Genomic DNA, 17,211 nt, shown 5'->3' with positions numbered 1-17,211 from the left:
GTTAGTCTATTCTTTAGGTCTTAATGCTAATAATAGATGTTATTGTCTTCGTTTAAATCAAAATTAAAAAGGTCCTAGGAACCAGCTATAGTAATGTGTCTGTCTCAAATAAAAATCCACCAAATTCTTGAAAGATATTCTGAAATTTCCAATTATTCTTTTCCTAACCTAATTGAGAAATCTGATGATAGCTATTAACTATGTGGGTATTTTTTTTTTGGGGGGGGGGAAGTTTATATTAATCTAATCATATCATCATTGTACTCCCCTTCCCTGGGTTGTCTGCATTCCTAAATCCTAAGATTATGCAGAGGTAAGGGAAACTATTTCATTTACTTTTATTTTCACATATTTATTACAATAAAAGTCATTTCGTTATGATAAAAGTTTATATAACCGTTCAGCTATTCGTTGGTTGAAAAACTTCCATATTTACATTTATAGGATCTTAGATGTTTTACTTATGATATTGTACCTTGTTATACTAGGAATCGAAAATCAGTTAAAAGGATAATTATATAATACAAATAAATTGTCAAAAAAGATTCAGTATTGAAGTACAGACTTTGCTTACTTAATCTTTTTAATTGTTACAGGAATCATCATGCAATTGCAAAGTTTAAAATTAATAGGACAATTCTAACATGCCAAAATAAGAACGACCTGATAAGGTACAGTCGGACGGACGGACTGACCCTAAATATAGAAAAGCTTCATTAAATTAGCCGTTTTTAAAATCTTACTGGAAAAACATAATAATCTTTTGGGTTCAAATAAAAGTTAACCAAATCTAAAAGTCGTATTCCATTTATTAGAAATGTAAACTTTCCCCCAACTAAGAAAAATCTTTCTATTTCCCTCGCAAGCAGACAAATATGTTTATAAATAGAAAGGTAAATAAAAATATTAGTTTAAAATAAACTAAGATAAGTGAAATAAGTGAAAATGTGCTTGCCAAACTTTTTTTTATTTAAGGTCGATACGTAACAGATATCTCATACCAATACTTAATAGAATTCTTGTTATCATTTAAAACTTTTGCAGGATGATTCCTGTATCAGTCAGGTACGATTTTGAAAGCGTAGCAACTCTATAATCTTAATCAGAAAATCCTATATTTTGTTTATTAACGTTTTTGTTGCAAGAATGCATAAAAGCGAAGCACACAAATCAGTAGGAAGGACAAACGAACATTCTCTTGTAGAGTGTCAGAACTTAAAGTCAGAATATTTTCCAAACTAAGTTTGTCATAAAATAAGGACATACTTTCATTTTACGATTTGATTATAGCAATGCTTAGCTTGTAATATATTGTACCCTGTTGTCCTAGGAATTAGTATATCAAAAAATCAGATAAATAGGATTATTATATCATACAAAAAGTTATTGTGAAAAAGTTAAAATCAGCATGTTAAATGGACGTACGGACTTTCTGAATTAATTTGATATTCACCAAGCAGAAATTTAGATTTCACAGGGAGCAATTAAGTTTAGAATTAAGTAGCTTCGCTACTAATAGAATAACTGTTTTTGGTTAGGGTTAAATTAAGAAGGTTGAGTAAGCCTTACAGGATAGAAAAAATATATGTTCGCTAAAATATCAAGTCTAAACTAATTAACGCCTTGCAATAGCTATTTTTTTCAAATAATCTAAATCTCCAGCTCTGTAAATTTTGCAATCTTTTTTATGTTATTTTTATTTTGGCGATACTACCTAGGTTCTATAAGTTTAAAGGGATCCAGGATACCTTTGTTTGATATATTTTGGGCAAAGTAGACAGATACATAGTGATCTATTCATGGTTACCCGGGCAAAACTGATTAGGATTTAGGTTGTTTAATGTTATAGTAATTTCAATTGTATATTATATTTTTTTTTGATTTTATGACTTTTTTTTGTTTAATTTTTATGCCCAAATAAATATGTTTATGTTTATTATATTATTTTTTCAAGGGGCTAAGGCGGGGTTTAATATTCTTCCCCCTATCTAACTATGATATACTGATATATTTGTAATTTTAGAAAAATAACTAAAATTAGTTAAAAATGTGTAACAGTGAAGAAAATGAAAATGAAATAAAACAAGAATTTGAAAATTCTGACTTTGCAAACAGTGCTTTGGCTGTGTTTTTCCACATGAAAAACAAAAATGAATTTGTCGATTTTAAAATTAAGGTAAATGATTTTTAGTAGTGAAGCTACACTCTGCATAATGTAGTCAACCGTGTTGGTTTGTCTTCCAGCTGATCGGTAAACTTGCAATTAACCAATTAATAGATATAATCAGAGTGTACAAGAAAAAAGTAGAAAAAGATACATAGTTTTACGTCTCTAATCTCTATAAACTATGCATTAACTTTGTTCAAAGTATTTATGATATCTCTAAAAGCAAAGATGCAAAATAAGTAATATTGGAATTATTGGGTGTTTAAATGCATTTAATGTTGAAAAAAAAAAAATGTAAAAGATAATAAAATATATCTTGTAACGAGCTTCTTTGCTTGTTGACATATTTTGAAAATTAAAAAAAAATAACAAATATAACAAAAAATTGGTTTATTTACAATACCTTCCCAAAATAATCCTTGTGCTTACATAGGGAACAACAAATTAAAAAAAAAGATTATCCATGGACATTTTAAAATCCATTAAGCAAGCTGACCTACGCATAGTTCACACACACACACACACGCACACACACATATAAAATCAGCTGATTTCTAAACCCCAAGTTTATTTACATCTTTACAGGAAAAATATTCGAACATATTTTTCTCAAAAATATTAAGCGATTTTTTAAAAAATAAAATGAAATTAGTTGGCAATGACCCGATACAGTTATTACAAGGAAAACAGTATGTTATAGAGGAGCTTTGCTTATATTTAAGCGCCAGGTATATTTTTTTTATTTTAAAAAATTTGTATATTTATATTTAATAATCTTGCTAAATGTTTGAAACCCTTTTAAGTCAAATTTAAACTAATTTTGTATTTAATATTGCTATTTTTCCCAGAGATGTTTGTAACCTATTGTGCCTAAGCAAATCTTGGAGGGAGGCAGTCAATATAAATCCTATTTGGTACAGGTACAGATATTTAGAGTCATTTAACCCGTAATGTTCGGGGGAAGGCGCTTTAAGCGCCCCACACCCCCCCCCCCCCGGTTTTTGTAACTGGTATAGATTATATAGTAATTTAGGCAAAACACGTAACGGTTAATAGCTAATGAATTAGATTTAACAATATAAAACCTAAGCTATTTATCTGATTTTTGGAACAATGATTCCAAGGACAATAAAGTACAGTATTTAAGGCAGAAAGATTTCTAAAATCAAGTTTAAAAATGCAAGTATATACTTAAACAAAATCCTTTATTTATGCAACTTTGTAAAAATTATTATTCTACTTATGCTTTGACGCTTACGTGTTCAAGTTCGTTTCTTTTATTTTTGGTTAATTTATTTCAGTTTGACTTTCGTATCGCCTTTGATTTTTTTTTTATATGTAGCGTAGCTATTCTGAAACTAAGGTATGTTCGTAGGTACGTCCGGACGTAAGTCACTACGTCATTTATACAAAGTAAAGTTTAAGCTGAAAGGTCTACTTATTTTTTTGTATTTTTATATTCAGTTGATTTAATTCTACAACATTTGCTTCAAGTTTCTGTTTATTGAAACAATATGCGGGTTTTTTAATTCAAGCTGCTCTACATATGAAATCGTTGTTCTTGTTTATTTCTAAAATTGTTTGAAGATTTGCTGAAGAAAAGGGGCTGGATCATCCCTCAATTATAAAAAGGTAAAACTTTCATAAAAAAAAATAATTCTTTTATTTAATTATTTTAGATTATATTTTGCATCCTAAAATAACGTTTTTTGTTTTGATTTTTTTTTAAACTTTAAACATATTAATCTTTAGATTCATCTTTGATTGTCCTACGACTCTTCATTTTCTTGAAGACTCTATAATCGCTATCTAAACGTCCTTACTTTCATTTCAAAGTTGCTAATTCTTAACCTTTTTGACAACAACTCTTTGTATGATATTATTTTCCAATTTTGCCATTTACAATAATGATTTCTAGATCAACAAGGTATAATATCATAAGCGCAGCAATTCTAAAACACAGGCCTTAAATGCAAGTAAACAATATACTTAATTTGAGCAAAATTACAAGACTTTTACATTATAATTGTATGCAATTACAATTAATTATAACACTCTACAAGTGTTAATGTTTGTTTATCCTACCGCCTAATTTTAGAGATTCACTTTTATTGATGTTGTAATTCTTGTTTATACAATAATTTGTAGCTTGTTTCTATTTTAAAACAGGGTAGATGAGAATGATGTAAATAAAGCAAACACAAATATATCACCCTCGTGCTTTTGGTTAAAGGTTCTTCAATATCACACAAAATTAAGGTAAAACTACTATTTTTTAACAATGTCGTTGCTTCTAGACTTAAAAGCATGAGAGTGTATTAAAACCCTGCTTACGCCTGCGCTGTTTTTTAATGCTGCATAATAGATTGAATTTAGATTAATTTTAAAATAGTTTCTTATAATTTAAACATCTACAAAATGCTGATAAAACGTTCTTCTAAACTCCCCTAAAACAGTTATAAACCTTCCCTGTAACGGAGAACTGTATCGGTTGAGCGGTTAGCTAGATCCTTTGCTCTATATTCACAATCATATAGACATACTATTCCTTTCATAAAAAGATGATTGTTTTATAATAGACTAGTAGCTACGCCCCTAGCATCTAGGGGCTTGGAATTCAAAGAAACAAGAAAAGGGCTGAAAAATAGCCAAAAACTATCCCCAGGCTTAATCTAAAAATAAAACTTTCTCTAACCATAACAATTTTACAATTTTTTTAGAAATAATTGGAGAAATGGTATCAAAGAAGAAAATAATTTAGAAATTCCACAGTAAGTCATTATTTAAATTGGTTGGATATTAGAATATGTTCGTACATCCAACTGACTATCATATTACATTGGCGGTTTAACAGTTTTTTGAGGTGATAAAAATAACTATTGATTTTTCCCCTAGCCTAGGAGTGACTAGGGGGGGGGGGGGTGTAAACCCCTACACTTTAACTTAACACTAAAATGAAATTTAACCATTTTTCTATTTTTTGGCTAAAATCTTTGTATGGCTAGTACGTTTTTTCTTTGAAAAGCAGAGCTCAATCGGTCCATAAGTTTGGGATATCTTAAGTTTCATCCAGACGCCCAGACACCAACACATTCGGACGGACAGACAAACTGACAGACACCATTCTGCTTTGTATAAAAGATAGGATATTATTTTATTTTAGTTGTTCAATTTTTAGGGGAGCAAAGTCGAGTAGCATGTCCTGTTTTGATGCGGATGATCATTTCTTTGCATTTGGTAATTTATTACATGCGTGGCATCTTCATAAACATCCATACGTCTGTTAAGATAGCTTTATCTTTAATTTAGGCATGTTAGAATTATCTTATTCATTCCCAAATTTAGCATGATCATTACTGTAAAAGTTAGGTACTATATAGAAAGAGAAGCAAATTTCAATTAATTCTTAGAACTATTAGGCATAATGTTATAAGTTTTAAGAATCACTAAGGCTAAAAAAGTGTGTAAATACATATTAAGTATCCTGTAATTAAGTAGTTTTGGGATATATTTATACAGAATTTTTTAAAATGATACAAGCATAATTTACAGTCCAATATCCCCTCCCTCCCTGTAACTTCAAGACAAATGCCGTACAACCAAAGGTTCAGTTTTGTCTGTGTATTAACCCTTACAGATCGGGGGGGGGGGGGAGGGGCTCAAAGAGCCCCCCCCCCCCTCTAGTTTTTTCAATCTCATTTTTTTGTAGGTAAGTTGGAGAGCTGTAACTTCATGACTTTTTAAGTTTAGTAATTATACGTCGGCAAGAGTTGATTTTATTAGGATATCTGGTCTGTGTCGGTCGTGGTGTCCGGTCAAAGTCGGTTGGGTAGCAAAAAAATTTTTAAAAAATTCTAAATAAATCTTAATTTCTACATTATGACTTTTGTGTATAAGGTAGAAACCTAAATTTTTTTTGGTGTATACTTAGATATCAATGACCTTCTGAGAAAAGTGGTGTTATGACCGTTTGACCGCTCCCTGACCGACTTTATGACCGATTTTTGTCCGGCTTTTACTACAGACATAAATCATGAATATCGTGGCTTCTATTACAGCTAGAGACCTATAATTTTTTTTGGTAAATCCTTGAGCAATAATAAACAGATAAAATATTAATTTGCGCCGCCAACCGCCGTTTTACCGCCGTAACCGCCGAAAATGGCGGTTTCCGTTATTTTCCGTTTTTTGGCGATGTTCAGAAAAAATAATTTTTTTGTTATGAAAAATAAAAGTTCGTCCTAAAATTTGGTCATCCTAGCTGCAAAATTGGCCGCTCTACAGCTGTTTTAAAATTTAGCGACTGGCCGCTAAAAAGCAGCTAAGGAGCGGTCTGGCCGCTATGACAAGAAAAAGTAATTTTCTCTAAAAATACACATGAACCACCAGAAAAAAATTTTACGTCTTTATCTGTACCAGGAGCCTTGCCATCCAATCAGAGCGCAGATTTTTTAAATCCACCAATCACGGATGCCAAAATTAATTAACCTAAATTGCATTTCCACTTTTAGATAAAGAATTATAGAAAAAACGAATTTTATAAAAAATCCTCAAAATTTGATGCAGATTTCAAACTTTAAAATTCCGGAAAACTTATATATCTTACTATGTATGGCCAATCGAGCACTACACAAACTTTAAATGTTTTTTTTGTGATATAAAAGATTTTGCTTTTGGTATAAAAATAGCCTAAAACCAACTCGGGACAAGCATTTATCTACCGTTAAAAGGGAATTCTTTATCTACAGCCGTTTTGGAAACCTTTAAACATATTTTTGTAAAGTTTAATTTAGGTACTCAGAGTGGTTTGTTGGTGGTTTATGATTTACAGTCAAACTTTTATTGTCAAAATGTAAGAACTGTTAAAAAATCAAAGGAAAGTCAAAAAATCAATATTTTCTGGATTTTCAACTTAACTTAATATGAACTAGAATATTTTGTATGGACATGTTTCAAATTTTTTATATTAGTTATTTATCGCATCTTATTAGCTTTCCGCGGATATAAAAATAGTTAATATTAAAATTTCACTTTTTTATATTCATAGAAAACCGGATATATACGATGCTACACATAATTTTTTAGTATGGTTGAGAACCGGTTCTGAAATGATAGTGTATAATTATATCTTAGTAAATTTTTCATCATATTTTTTTTTAAATACCTAAGTTTCCATGAAAATTTATCTTGTTTTCTTGACTTTTAGATAGAAAAGCTATACGTAAGGTAAACACTTTTAAATCTAAGCTTTTTAAAAATAATATATGTTCCATGGAAAACAAAATTTGGTAAAGAGGTTATCTTGATTTACTTTAAGTAGTAAGGTTTTTTTTTGTCTGAAGCTTAAGATTTCGATAACTTTTAATTTCTACATTTCAGGGAATCTTCACATAGGTCTCGGGATAGTTTTAAGTAGGGTTGGGCCGGATATCCCAAAGATAGCCGAAAGATTTATATTAAAGTTTTTTTTGTAGACATTCTAAGGTTATTGTTATGCAATTTGGATTGATTCAAGGTAAATGTTTAAATTATTTCTACTATATTTGTAATAAACATAATGATATTTAACTAAATTATTCTTTCTGAAGATTGAAATTATTGGTTGATAAGTTTTGTCACTGATAGTTTAGAACAAACTAATCAAAATTAAATTAAAGTAACTAATAAAAAAATGTGGTTATAAAGATTTGGGTACCTCCTCCCTCCTCCCTCCCTGATCATCTTTTATCTCTCTATCTCTCTCCTTCTCTCTCAATGTTTGTTAAAAGCGAAGCTTTTCTTTAATTAGGGTCGGTCCGTCCTTCCGTCCGTCCGAGATAGATAGCTTTTATTCGTTGATTTAGGCATGTTAGAATTGTCCTATCGATTTAAAACTTTGCATGATGATTCCAGTAGTAGTTAGGTACGATTTAGAAAGCGTAGCAACTCTATAATCATTACCAGAATGTTCGTACGTTCATTTTAAACATGTTGATTTTTCTACTTTTTTAACAACTAATTTTTTTGTGATCTAATTATCCGTTTGATCTGATTTTTGGTATATTGGTTCCTGGGATAACAAAGAACAACAGTAGAAGCGAAGCAACTCTATAATCAAGTCCTAAAATGTAAGTATGTCCATAAACATTATCCTGTATCAAGCAGTTTTTCAACAAACTTACTTACAATTTTGCTTCGACTCTTTCGATACTTTTATATTCTGATTATTCAGTTCAGACACTATACAAGTGCTAATGTCCGTTTGTTCTACTATTTTAGTGCTTCGCTTTTGTGGATGTTGTCATCCTTATTTTTATCTATCTTTCTGTCTTTCTCTCCATAAATTTTAGATAATATTTCATATGTATACTTAACGAACTTTGTATTCAAAGGGGTAGGTGGGGAGCAGGAAAATAGACTAAAACCATCCCAAAGATTGTACTGAGATAATACTTTGGAGCAGGAAAATAGCTTTGCCCCATCCTGGGATCTTCCTTATGAAACTTCCCTATAAAGGAGTGTTCAATCAATTAACTAGTCATTAATATCTTAAGCTTTGGACAGAAAAATCTTAGTACCTTATTTAATAGGATAAGAACAAAAATTTGTATGATATCTTCACTAAATGAAATTTTCATAAAATTTACATTAAGTCAAACAAATATATTTCAGTTTACAGCATATATCCCCGATTACAGCTGATTTACTCGAAAACATTAGAATCTGTCGTTCAAAGGTAATTTTGATTGCTTTAAAGTTACAAATATTGTAACTAAAAACAAAATAAAGCTATAATGTTAATCATGAAGCTCTTTATTGTGCCTATATAAAAAAATGACGTCATACAATACAAATTATAGGCCAATACACAGACTAAATTACCAATGGCAGGCCAGTATATATTTTAATTGATCAATGGTAGGCCAGTATGACGTTATTTTTTACAAGCACTATAAAAAGATTCATTAATCCTTATCTAGAATCGGCGATTTTCTGATGTAAACAAGGCCTTTGATTGAATGCTTTATTTATTATCCTTACAAATAGTAATTTTAGACATTTTTCAGTAGTGAAGCTTCTCTATAAGTTCACCTTATCTGTCAGTAATTCACAGATATCTAAAATAATATGGAGACACTTTTGTATAAGTATTAGCCACTAGGGCCAGCAGCTCAAGCTCTACTTGTCTACTCATGAAGTTTTTTGACATTATTAATAGTTTGCTAAGTATGACAGGTGTCCCAAGTTAAGTAACTGTAATGAATGGGGTATTCCTGTCCAGTTTTTTGTTTAGGAATGAATATTTCTTACCCGAGGGAATAAATGATGGACCGATAGGTCATCATTTATTCACGAGGGAATGAAAGTTTCTGCAGAGTATGAGGGGGCTGTATAGATTTTTAAGGTGACTATCAAAGAACACATATGAAAGGATTGAAAATCTCAGAACCCAAATTAAAACTTTTTTAGTTTGCTGTATGGAAAAGAGAGTGTACCTAAAGAGGATCCTTACTATGTTCCTAAATTAACTTTAGATCAGGTAATTTTTGTATTAAAGTTATATCCTAACAGATTGGTAGGTAGTTAACTTTTTGAATATGCATCTACTACCTTTAAACCAGTCACAATAATCAAATAATCCTTCCATCTTATACAAAAATATTTCTAGCGCACACAGTAATAGTGTCTGACTGATTATGACGTAACAAAAAAAATTAGCCAATGAGAGGCCACTATAAATTTTACCATTGGTCAATAACGGCCTCTCATTGGCTAATTTTTTGGTTACGTCATAATCAGTCAGACACTATTACTGTGTTCATTTCTAGCAGACTATGGGTAACAGAATAGATGTCCACTTCAGACAACTTGTTTTTCAAGGACAAGAATGAAAAATCCCATTCTTTTTAAAAGCGAAGCTTTTCTATAATTAGGGTCGGTCCGTCCGTCCGTACGTCCGTCACGGATAGCTTTTTTTGTTAATTTAGACATGTTAGAATTGTCCTATCGATTTCAAATTTTGCATGGTGATTCATTTAGTAGTTAGGTACGATTTAGAAAGCGTAGCAACTCTATAATCATTACCAAAATGTCCGTACGTCCATTTTAAACATGTTGATTTTTTTACTTTTTTAAATAGCTTTTTTCGTTAATTTAGGCATGTTAGAATTGTCCTATCGATTTCAAATTTTGCATGGTGATTCCTGTAATAGTTAGGTACAAGTTAGAAAGCGTAGCAACTCTATAATCATTACCAGAATGTCTGTACGTCCATTTTAAACATGTTAATTTTTTTACATTTTTAACAACAAATTTGTATTTGCCCTAATTATCCGATTGGTCTGATTTTTGGTATACTGATTCCTGGGACAACAAAGTACAATATTATAAGCGAAGCAACTCTATAATCAAGTTTTAAAAATGTAAGTATGTCCATAATCATTATCCTGTATCAAGCAGTTATTAACAAATTTACTTACAATTTTGCTTTGACTCTTATACATTCGCATTCTGATTATTCAGTTCTGACATTATACAAATGTTAATGTCCGTTTGTCGTACCGTTTCAGAGCTTCGCTTTTATGGATGTTGTCATCCTTGTTTAATTGCAAGCTAAACATAGAACTAATATAGTTGTTTTAAGGAATCAATGCTCGATGGCGGTAAAGCTATTTAACTTATCTATCCTTATACTAAAGTAACAGGATGTCTGTTTGTCTGTGTGTTTGTGTGTTTGTGTGTCTGTGTGTCTGTACCGAAGGATCTCGCTAACCGCTGAACCGATCGGGTTCTCCTTAACAGGGTAGCTTCTCATAGGTCCCATGAAGGTTTATAACTATTTTCTTGGGGGGTGGGACACACCCAACCCCCCCAAAAAATGAAAAATCCCCCCCCGAAAAAGAAATTTGGCCCCCTCCAAAAAAATTTTTTTTATTTTTTTTTATTTTTCTTTTAAAATCTAAAATAAGAAATTGGGTTAATAAATTCGACTCTCTCCTCCTCAAGTGCCCCCTAGAGGCCTCTAGGGGCGTAGCCGCTAGTTCATAATACAGAAGAATCATTCTCTGTCTCTGTGTTTGTCTGTCTGTCTGTGAGAATAGAAGTATCGGTAACCACTAAACTGATAAGGTTTTACAGTAAAGCTTCTTGTAAGACCTAGGAAGGTATATAGCTATTTTAGGGGAGGGTAACACCAACCTTCCCAGAAAAATCACCCCTAGAAAAAGTTACTAGTAATTGTGTGTGATAATAATTATTTTTCTCGTATTCATTCGAATCCGGTGGACAGGAACCGGTTCTCATCAATACGAAAAAACTATGTCTAGCATCGTATTATAAACCGTTTTCTACGAATATAGAAATGTACAATCATAAGATTAAAACCATTTTTTTAGCCCGTGCCTTCGGCACCTCGGGGCTAAAAAAACTGGTTTTAATCTAATAGTTGTACATTCTATATCCGCGGAAAGCCGTTTATAATACGATGCGAGAAATAACTATTCTAGTTTAGCACCCGGTACCATAGTGAGGGTAATATGGATATGTCAAAGTACGATATTACAGTGTCTACTGTTGGTGAATATCAACATTTAGGCCTCGTCAAGTCAGGTACTACGTCACACCCCACCCCCTTATTTTAATTTTTTAACAGTTTATGTTGTAATCCCCTGCAAGACCCTTTTCACTTCTAATCCTTACTTTAAAAACCTAACGTAGAATAAGCATCATAAATACATTATTTCTTTTGTATGTTGAAACACAAAAATTTTATCAGAAATATTTTAATCTAACCCTGTGAATCCTATCGCTTAGGCATACTATTCCTATTAAATTCTTTCTTAACCTAACCTACAATATAAATTAGAAATATTTTTTCAATGATTATTATTAGTTAAACCGCTGCACCAAACTTTACTGTTTCTTTTTTATTTTAAGGAGAGACATTTTTTCATCTTTACAGGTATTACTTTTGTTCAATATTTATTTTTATTTAAAAATCTACTATTTATTTTACGTGCAGCTATGCTCCTAGCATCTAGGGGATTTGTATTACAAAAGATGTTTGTCTCTACAAAGTTTAGCTTAAATGTTTTTAAAATAACTTCTAGACATTCTTTAAATTTGCTTATCTGTAATCTTTTTAATTTCCAAAAGGCATACATTTCATGAAAACTAATAATTTATTTAACTCCTTTCCACTCTATTGTTTTACTCTAATGGTGCAACAGACAAGTAATTATATATTAATTGTTGTAATTAACTTACAATTATGATGGACATAATTGTCCTTGTATAGTTTAGAGGATGGGAAGCACATATCAAAAATACAGTTTGAAGAAGACGAAAAAGTTTTGAAAATTGGAATTGTTCACATTCCAGGTTTTCATTTATTTTCTGTTCTGTAAGATCTCGGAAATGGCTTTGTGTACTTTGGAATGACTTATTTCAGTGCATGCATCACAATATCAAATCATTTCAATACATTTTATTACGACAGCACTAATTTCCCCATCTTCTTAACTCTATTCTCATCATTAAACATCACATCATATTTGTTTGTTACGCCCCTAAAGGCTTCCACTTTTAATTTTAGTTTTTACAAAAAAAGTTTTTATTATTAATTTCTAGGGGGGATTTATCTTGTGATGTTGGATGTACAATACCCCTAAATACTTTTTAAACTTCCCGGGTCCTATGAGAAGGTTTACTGTTAAGGAGAACCATGTCGGTTCAGCTGAAGATATTTTCTTTGCTACAAAAACACACAAGACATTACGTTGCTCTTATGTAAGGATTAGGCAATTATTAGGCACCCTGCGGACATAACATTATGACAAATACTAAACTTCTCTGAAAGTATATCCATTTTTTTAGATCTTGTATGGCACATATGTACATATATATGTATATGAATGTTTTTTTACAATTTTGCTCTTTTGGATATAATCGTTCTTGTAAAAATATGTAGGTTATGAAAATAGTGTATATGCAGTGGTGAGTGATCTACAAGGAAATATATCAGGTAGGTATTATTTTTTTAATTGCATCGTATTATAGACAGCTTTCCGCGGATATCAAAATAAAAATTATAAGTTGTGTTAGCACTGAATTGATGAAGGGCAGAGCTAACCAAACTTGATTTTTAATTTGATATTAGTGGAAAATTGTCTGTAATACGATTTCATATGGCTGACAACCGGTTCTAATATAGTGGATCAGTGGATATCAATCGGTTCAAGACCATACTGGAATAGTTATTTCTCGCATCGTATTATAAACAGCTTTCCGCGGATATAAAATCAAATGTACAATTTTAAGATTAAAATTATTTTTTTTCAGCCCCGAGATGCTATTTATATAGACATAATTATCTATTTATCTACTTTCAGGAATAATGCATGATATTAGAACTTTTAAAAGGTAAACAATTAAATTTAAAAGAAAAAAGTATTATTTTAACATTCTTCGTCTTGCAGATGACTACTGCTGTAAGAAAGCTTAAACCCTTAATTTCAATTCATATTTTAAAGCCATTTTTAACTTTTTTATCCTAGCATGATACCATATTTTTACAAAATTTACTTTACTTAATTTTTGGATAACTTTTTTTTTCTAGAATTTGGAAGATTTTTTTGTTTACTGTTTTCAATTATCAGTTCATCGTTTTCTCAATTTTTACATCAAGGTATTTTTTTAGATTTTGTAAATTAGTCTAGAGGGGGGGGGGGGGATTTGGGGGTATATATTATTATTCATCACTATCCCCCCCCCCTCTCTTCATCTTGGATTTTTAAATATACAAAAAAACAGAAAAACATACACAAAATACATAAAAAAACAGACTGCTGAACAATTAATTATAAAAATCAAACATACAATTACAAAAAGTCCTGCAAGACGTCAATATTTACAAAATTAAAATAGAGTAATCTAGGGGTCTTCTGTTATTTGGACGCAAACCTGCCGATTCCTACCCTTTTACATGGCTTTGGAAATCTTGGTCTTATCAGGTATTAATTATTTGAAGCATCAAACCTCCCTCCCAACACCCCCCACCCACCCACCTTCTTTTTATGTTTCAAGGGGTTTAGTAACAGTTCGAAAATAGGGTTAAAAATTAGTTTATATGTACTGAAACGAACGCAACTTTTATTATTCCAGATGATTTTTACTACTTTGGGTACAAGCGCAGCTATGCCGTTACTTTTTTATTATCATGCTATACCAAGCTCTTTTTAAATGATTAGCAATTAATAATAGCTGATAATAGATTCTAAAATAAATGAACACAAAAAAATTAATAATGAAACAATTTGTTTCTTGTTTTAGGGAGAACCAATTTATAGTTATGAATACGAAACGGAGTATGATATGTATTTAGCTGATTGTGATAAGGTAATATCTATCTATCTATCTAAACCCGTGACCGTGCCTTAGCGCATCCACTCTTTGTCAGAGAGGTGATAGGTTCGAATCTGGGATCAACACGCCGTCATAACTGAAGACGTTAGAAATGATTACTACTGCTGCTATGTCAGGTACATGACATTAATAGTTAGAGTAGGGGGATACCTTTGCCCAAAACAGGCACAGTTGGAACTTCCAGGCAAACTTCGTGAAATAAAAGATTGATTGTCTTGTTGGTATAAACTTAATTAATCTATCTATCTATCTACCCATCCATCAATCTATCTATCTATCTACTAGGAAGCAGTTGTAACTCCGAGGGCTATGACCTACCTATTTCCTGGAAATGATACTCTGGTATTCAGTCAAAGAACGCACAGGTATAAACAAAACAATGGCGGTCAACAAAATAAATAGGAAATGAACGTATAAGGTTAGTTAAACAGTAGATGTTCATGGGTATAAAACATCAAACATATGTACACTTAAAACAGCTAAGAAATTTGCACGTCATTCATAGAATTTTAATTATCACAATTTTATAGAGAACGGACAATCGCACAGCAAATGTAAGTTATAGAGTAAACTGAACAAGAGAAAAACTTCAGACAGTGTATATAAAACACTGTTGACGGAATGGATGTAGAAAATACGTTGATATTATTACCTTCCTGTCTAGCATAGAACTCATGGCGTTATCCTCATAGATTTGAGTACCCCCCCCCCCCCCCCCCCAACAGAGAACAACTATTTTAGGTTAGGTTATAGGCTAGGGAGCCGAGCGCTGCGGCTAGGCAGGCGAGGGGGCCGAGCGCTGCGGCTAGGCAGGATAGGGAGCCGAGCGCTGCGGCCAGAGTTCATAGTTTTAACCAGCTACGTGTTTCACTTTTTTATAGAACTGCTGTAATATCCAAGTTATAATATATTCATTATTTTCGGTTGTAATCTTATAAATATTTTATCTTTTTCAGAGGAGTATCAACCCTGGCTTACAATTGGCCTGGAGAATCATCACGTTTGTGGAGACTCAGCACCATGTCAGAAGCCTGTGCACTTAGGTAAGCGATGTCTGTCTGTTTGTCCGTCTGTCCAAATATTTTACTCTTTTCCTGTCTGTCTGTCTATCTATCTATCTATTTATCTATCTGGTGTTGTATCTGTATCTATCTAGAAATGATACAAATGTTGGTGTGTGTGGCTCTGATATTGGAGGGGTGGTCGCCCTTGCCCAAGGAACAAGCAAAATTATTATCAGGTAAATTCAGGGATAGGACAGTGGACTAGAAACTAATATTTGATTCTTATATTTCAAACAAATTTGCAAATTTGAAAGGAAGGGAAGAGCTTTAAAATAGCCTAAAACCATTAAAGATTGAAATATAGAAACAAAACCACCCCGAGATCTATATGCCAAGATTCCTTGGAAATAAGAATTCAATCGTTTCAATGAGTAGAAAAACATTATTTCTTAATATAATAGGTTGGGAAGAAAGATTAGTTAGCTGGAGTAGCAAAGGTTTTTCTTCCTGACATTACATCGTTTTCATAACCGAAAACACGATTTGGGCTCTTAATTTAAAAAAAAATTCCTTTCAAAACATTATGAATTAATTAATTACTATGATAATGATTACTCCGCAGGGTTAGAGCCCCCCGTAGGGAATAGGAATAGGAGAAAAGCCACTCCTTCGTTTTCTTTCAATGATCTAAATATTTTTGTTTTAGAGACCTAAAAAGTGGGAAGCAGATACAGGTAGTAGTTTTTACCATTTACAATTTAGGTATACATATATTAGTCTAATATAGGTGACCATTTTCCAGTATCACTTCGAAACCGATTAATATCCGCTGGATAAGAACCGGTTCTCAGCCACAATGAAAAATCATGTATCGTATCGTATTATATCCAGTTTTCTAAGAATATAAAAAAAATATATCCGCAGCAAGCTGTTTACAATAAGATGCGATAAACAAATTATTCCCTTTTTTCTTTGTTACGAGAACTGAACATCTGCTTTATAACTCAGCTTTGTCTGTTTGTTCATTCCATGATTTTTTTGTGCTTTTCTACTTATTAATGATGTCATTCATGTTATAATTCAAATTGTTAACATTTTACAGTATGGCTTTCAAACCGATTAATATCCGCTGGATTAGAACCAGTTCTCAGCTTGTATCATGTATAGCATCGTATCACAGACAATATTCCGCGAATATTAAAATAAAAATCATTAATTAAATACCAGCATTGTTTGCTCGGGCCTTTGGGCCATTTGGGCTAACAAAACTTGTTTTAATCTAATAATTTTTAATTTTACTATCCGCGAAAAATTGTCTATAATACGATGGAAAAATTATCCATTCTAGGTGTTACAGATGCAGTCAGAATATACAAATATATGGGCGGATGATTTCAAAATAATTGTTATCAATAAAGAATTGAATACCCAATCACCAATAACTGTTATTACCTACGATAACTTTTGATAATAAAATATTTAAAAATTTTTCGTGTTGATTTTTAAGATAGAAAAAATAGAAAAATTGTCCGTTCAACGACACAATAAAAACGGTCCCGAATTTGTATTAATTTTGAGGAACACGACTCCAGTGACGTCATATTTTTCTTTCCCGAAAAAGGGAAGGGGGGAAGAAAA

The 17,211-nt window shown here is 31.7% G+C and overlaps 2 protein-coding genes across 3 annotated transcripts in view; both read left to right on the top strand.

The window, feature by feature from the left end:
- Nucleotides 1-17,211, top strand: part of LOC145330604 (hrp65 protein-like) — a 118,245-nt gene that overhangs the window by 22,346 nt on the left and 78,688 nt on the right. The gene's annotated exons all lie outside the window — the stretch shown is intronic.
- The window catches only part of LOC145330599 (uncharacterized), a 31,583-nt gene continuing 17,076 nt past the window's right edge, over nucleotides 2,705-17,211 (top strand). The window contains exons 1-23 of the mRNA XM_080175235.1: nucleotides 2,705-2,895; nucleotides 3,016-3,087; nucleotides 3,755-3,799; nucleotides 4,337-4,426; nucleotides 4,888-4,938; nucleotides 5,346-5,404; nucleotides 6,961-7,043; nucleotides 7,374-7,393; nucleotides 7,642-7,682; nucleotides 8,819-8,882; nucleotides 9,617-9,686; nucleotides 11,653-11,755; nucleotides 12,083-12,107; nucleotides 12,444-12,526; nucleotides 13,116-13,169; nucleotides 13,537-13,567; nucleotides 13,764-13,832; nucleotides 14,082-14,157; nucleotides 14,477-14,542; nucleotides 14,855-14,934; nucleotides 15,526-15,612; nucleotides 15,726-15,809; nucleotides 16,280-16,307. Of these exons, the coding sequence (XP_080031361.1) occupies nucleotides 2,810-2,895; nucleotides 3,016-3,087; nucleotides 3,755-3,799; nucleotides 4,337-4,426; nucleotides 4,888-4,938; nucleotides 5,346-5,404; nucleotides 6,961-7,043; nucleotides 7,374-7,393; nucleotides 7,642-7,682; nucleotides 8,819-8,882; nucleotides 9,617-9,686; nucleotides 11,653-11,755; nucleotides 12,083-12,107; nucleotides 12,444-12,526; nucleotides 13,116-13,169; nucleotides 13,537-13,567; nucleotides 13,764-13,832; nucleotides 14,082-14,157; nucleotides 14,477-14,542; nucleotides 14,855-14,934; nucleotides 15,526-15,612; nucleotides 15,726-15,809; nucleotides 16,280-16,307 (1,467 nt within the window). The 5' untranslated portion in view covers nucleotides 2,705-2,809. The remainder of the gene's footprint in view (nucleotides 2,896-3,015; nucleotides 3,088-3,754; nucleotides 3,800-4,336; nucleotides 4,427-4,887; nucleotides 4,939-5,345; nucleotides 5,405-6,960; nucleotides 7,044-7,373; nucleotides 7,394-7,641; nucleotides 7,683-8,818; nucleotides 8,883-9,616; nucleotides 9,687-11,652; nucleotides 11,756-12,082; nucleotides 12,108-12,443; nucleotides 12,527-13,115; nucleotides 13,170-13,536; nucleotides 13,568-13,763; nucleotides 13,833-14,081; nucleotides 14,158-14,476; nucleotides 14,543-14,854; nucleotides 14,935-15,525; nucleotides 15,613-15,725; nucleotides 15,810-16,279; nucleotides 16,308-17,211) is intronic.

This window comes from Acartia tonsa, chromosome 10 (assembly GCF_053477335.1).
Source record: "Acartia tonsa isolate MP-2025a chromosome 10, ASM5347733v1, whole genome shotgun sequence".
Lineage (NCBI taxonomy): Eukaryota > Metazoa > Arthropoda > Copepoda > Calanoida > Acartiidae > Acartia > Acartia tonsa.
Note: the sequence above shows the minus strand (reverse complement) of the source record. Positions and strands in the feature narration are given on the sequence as shown.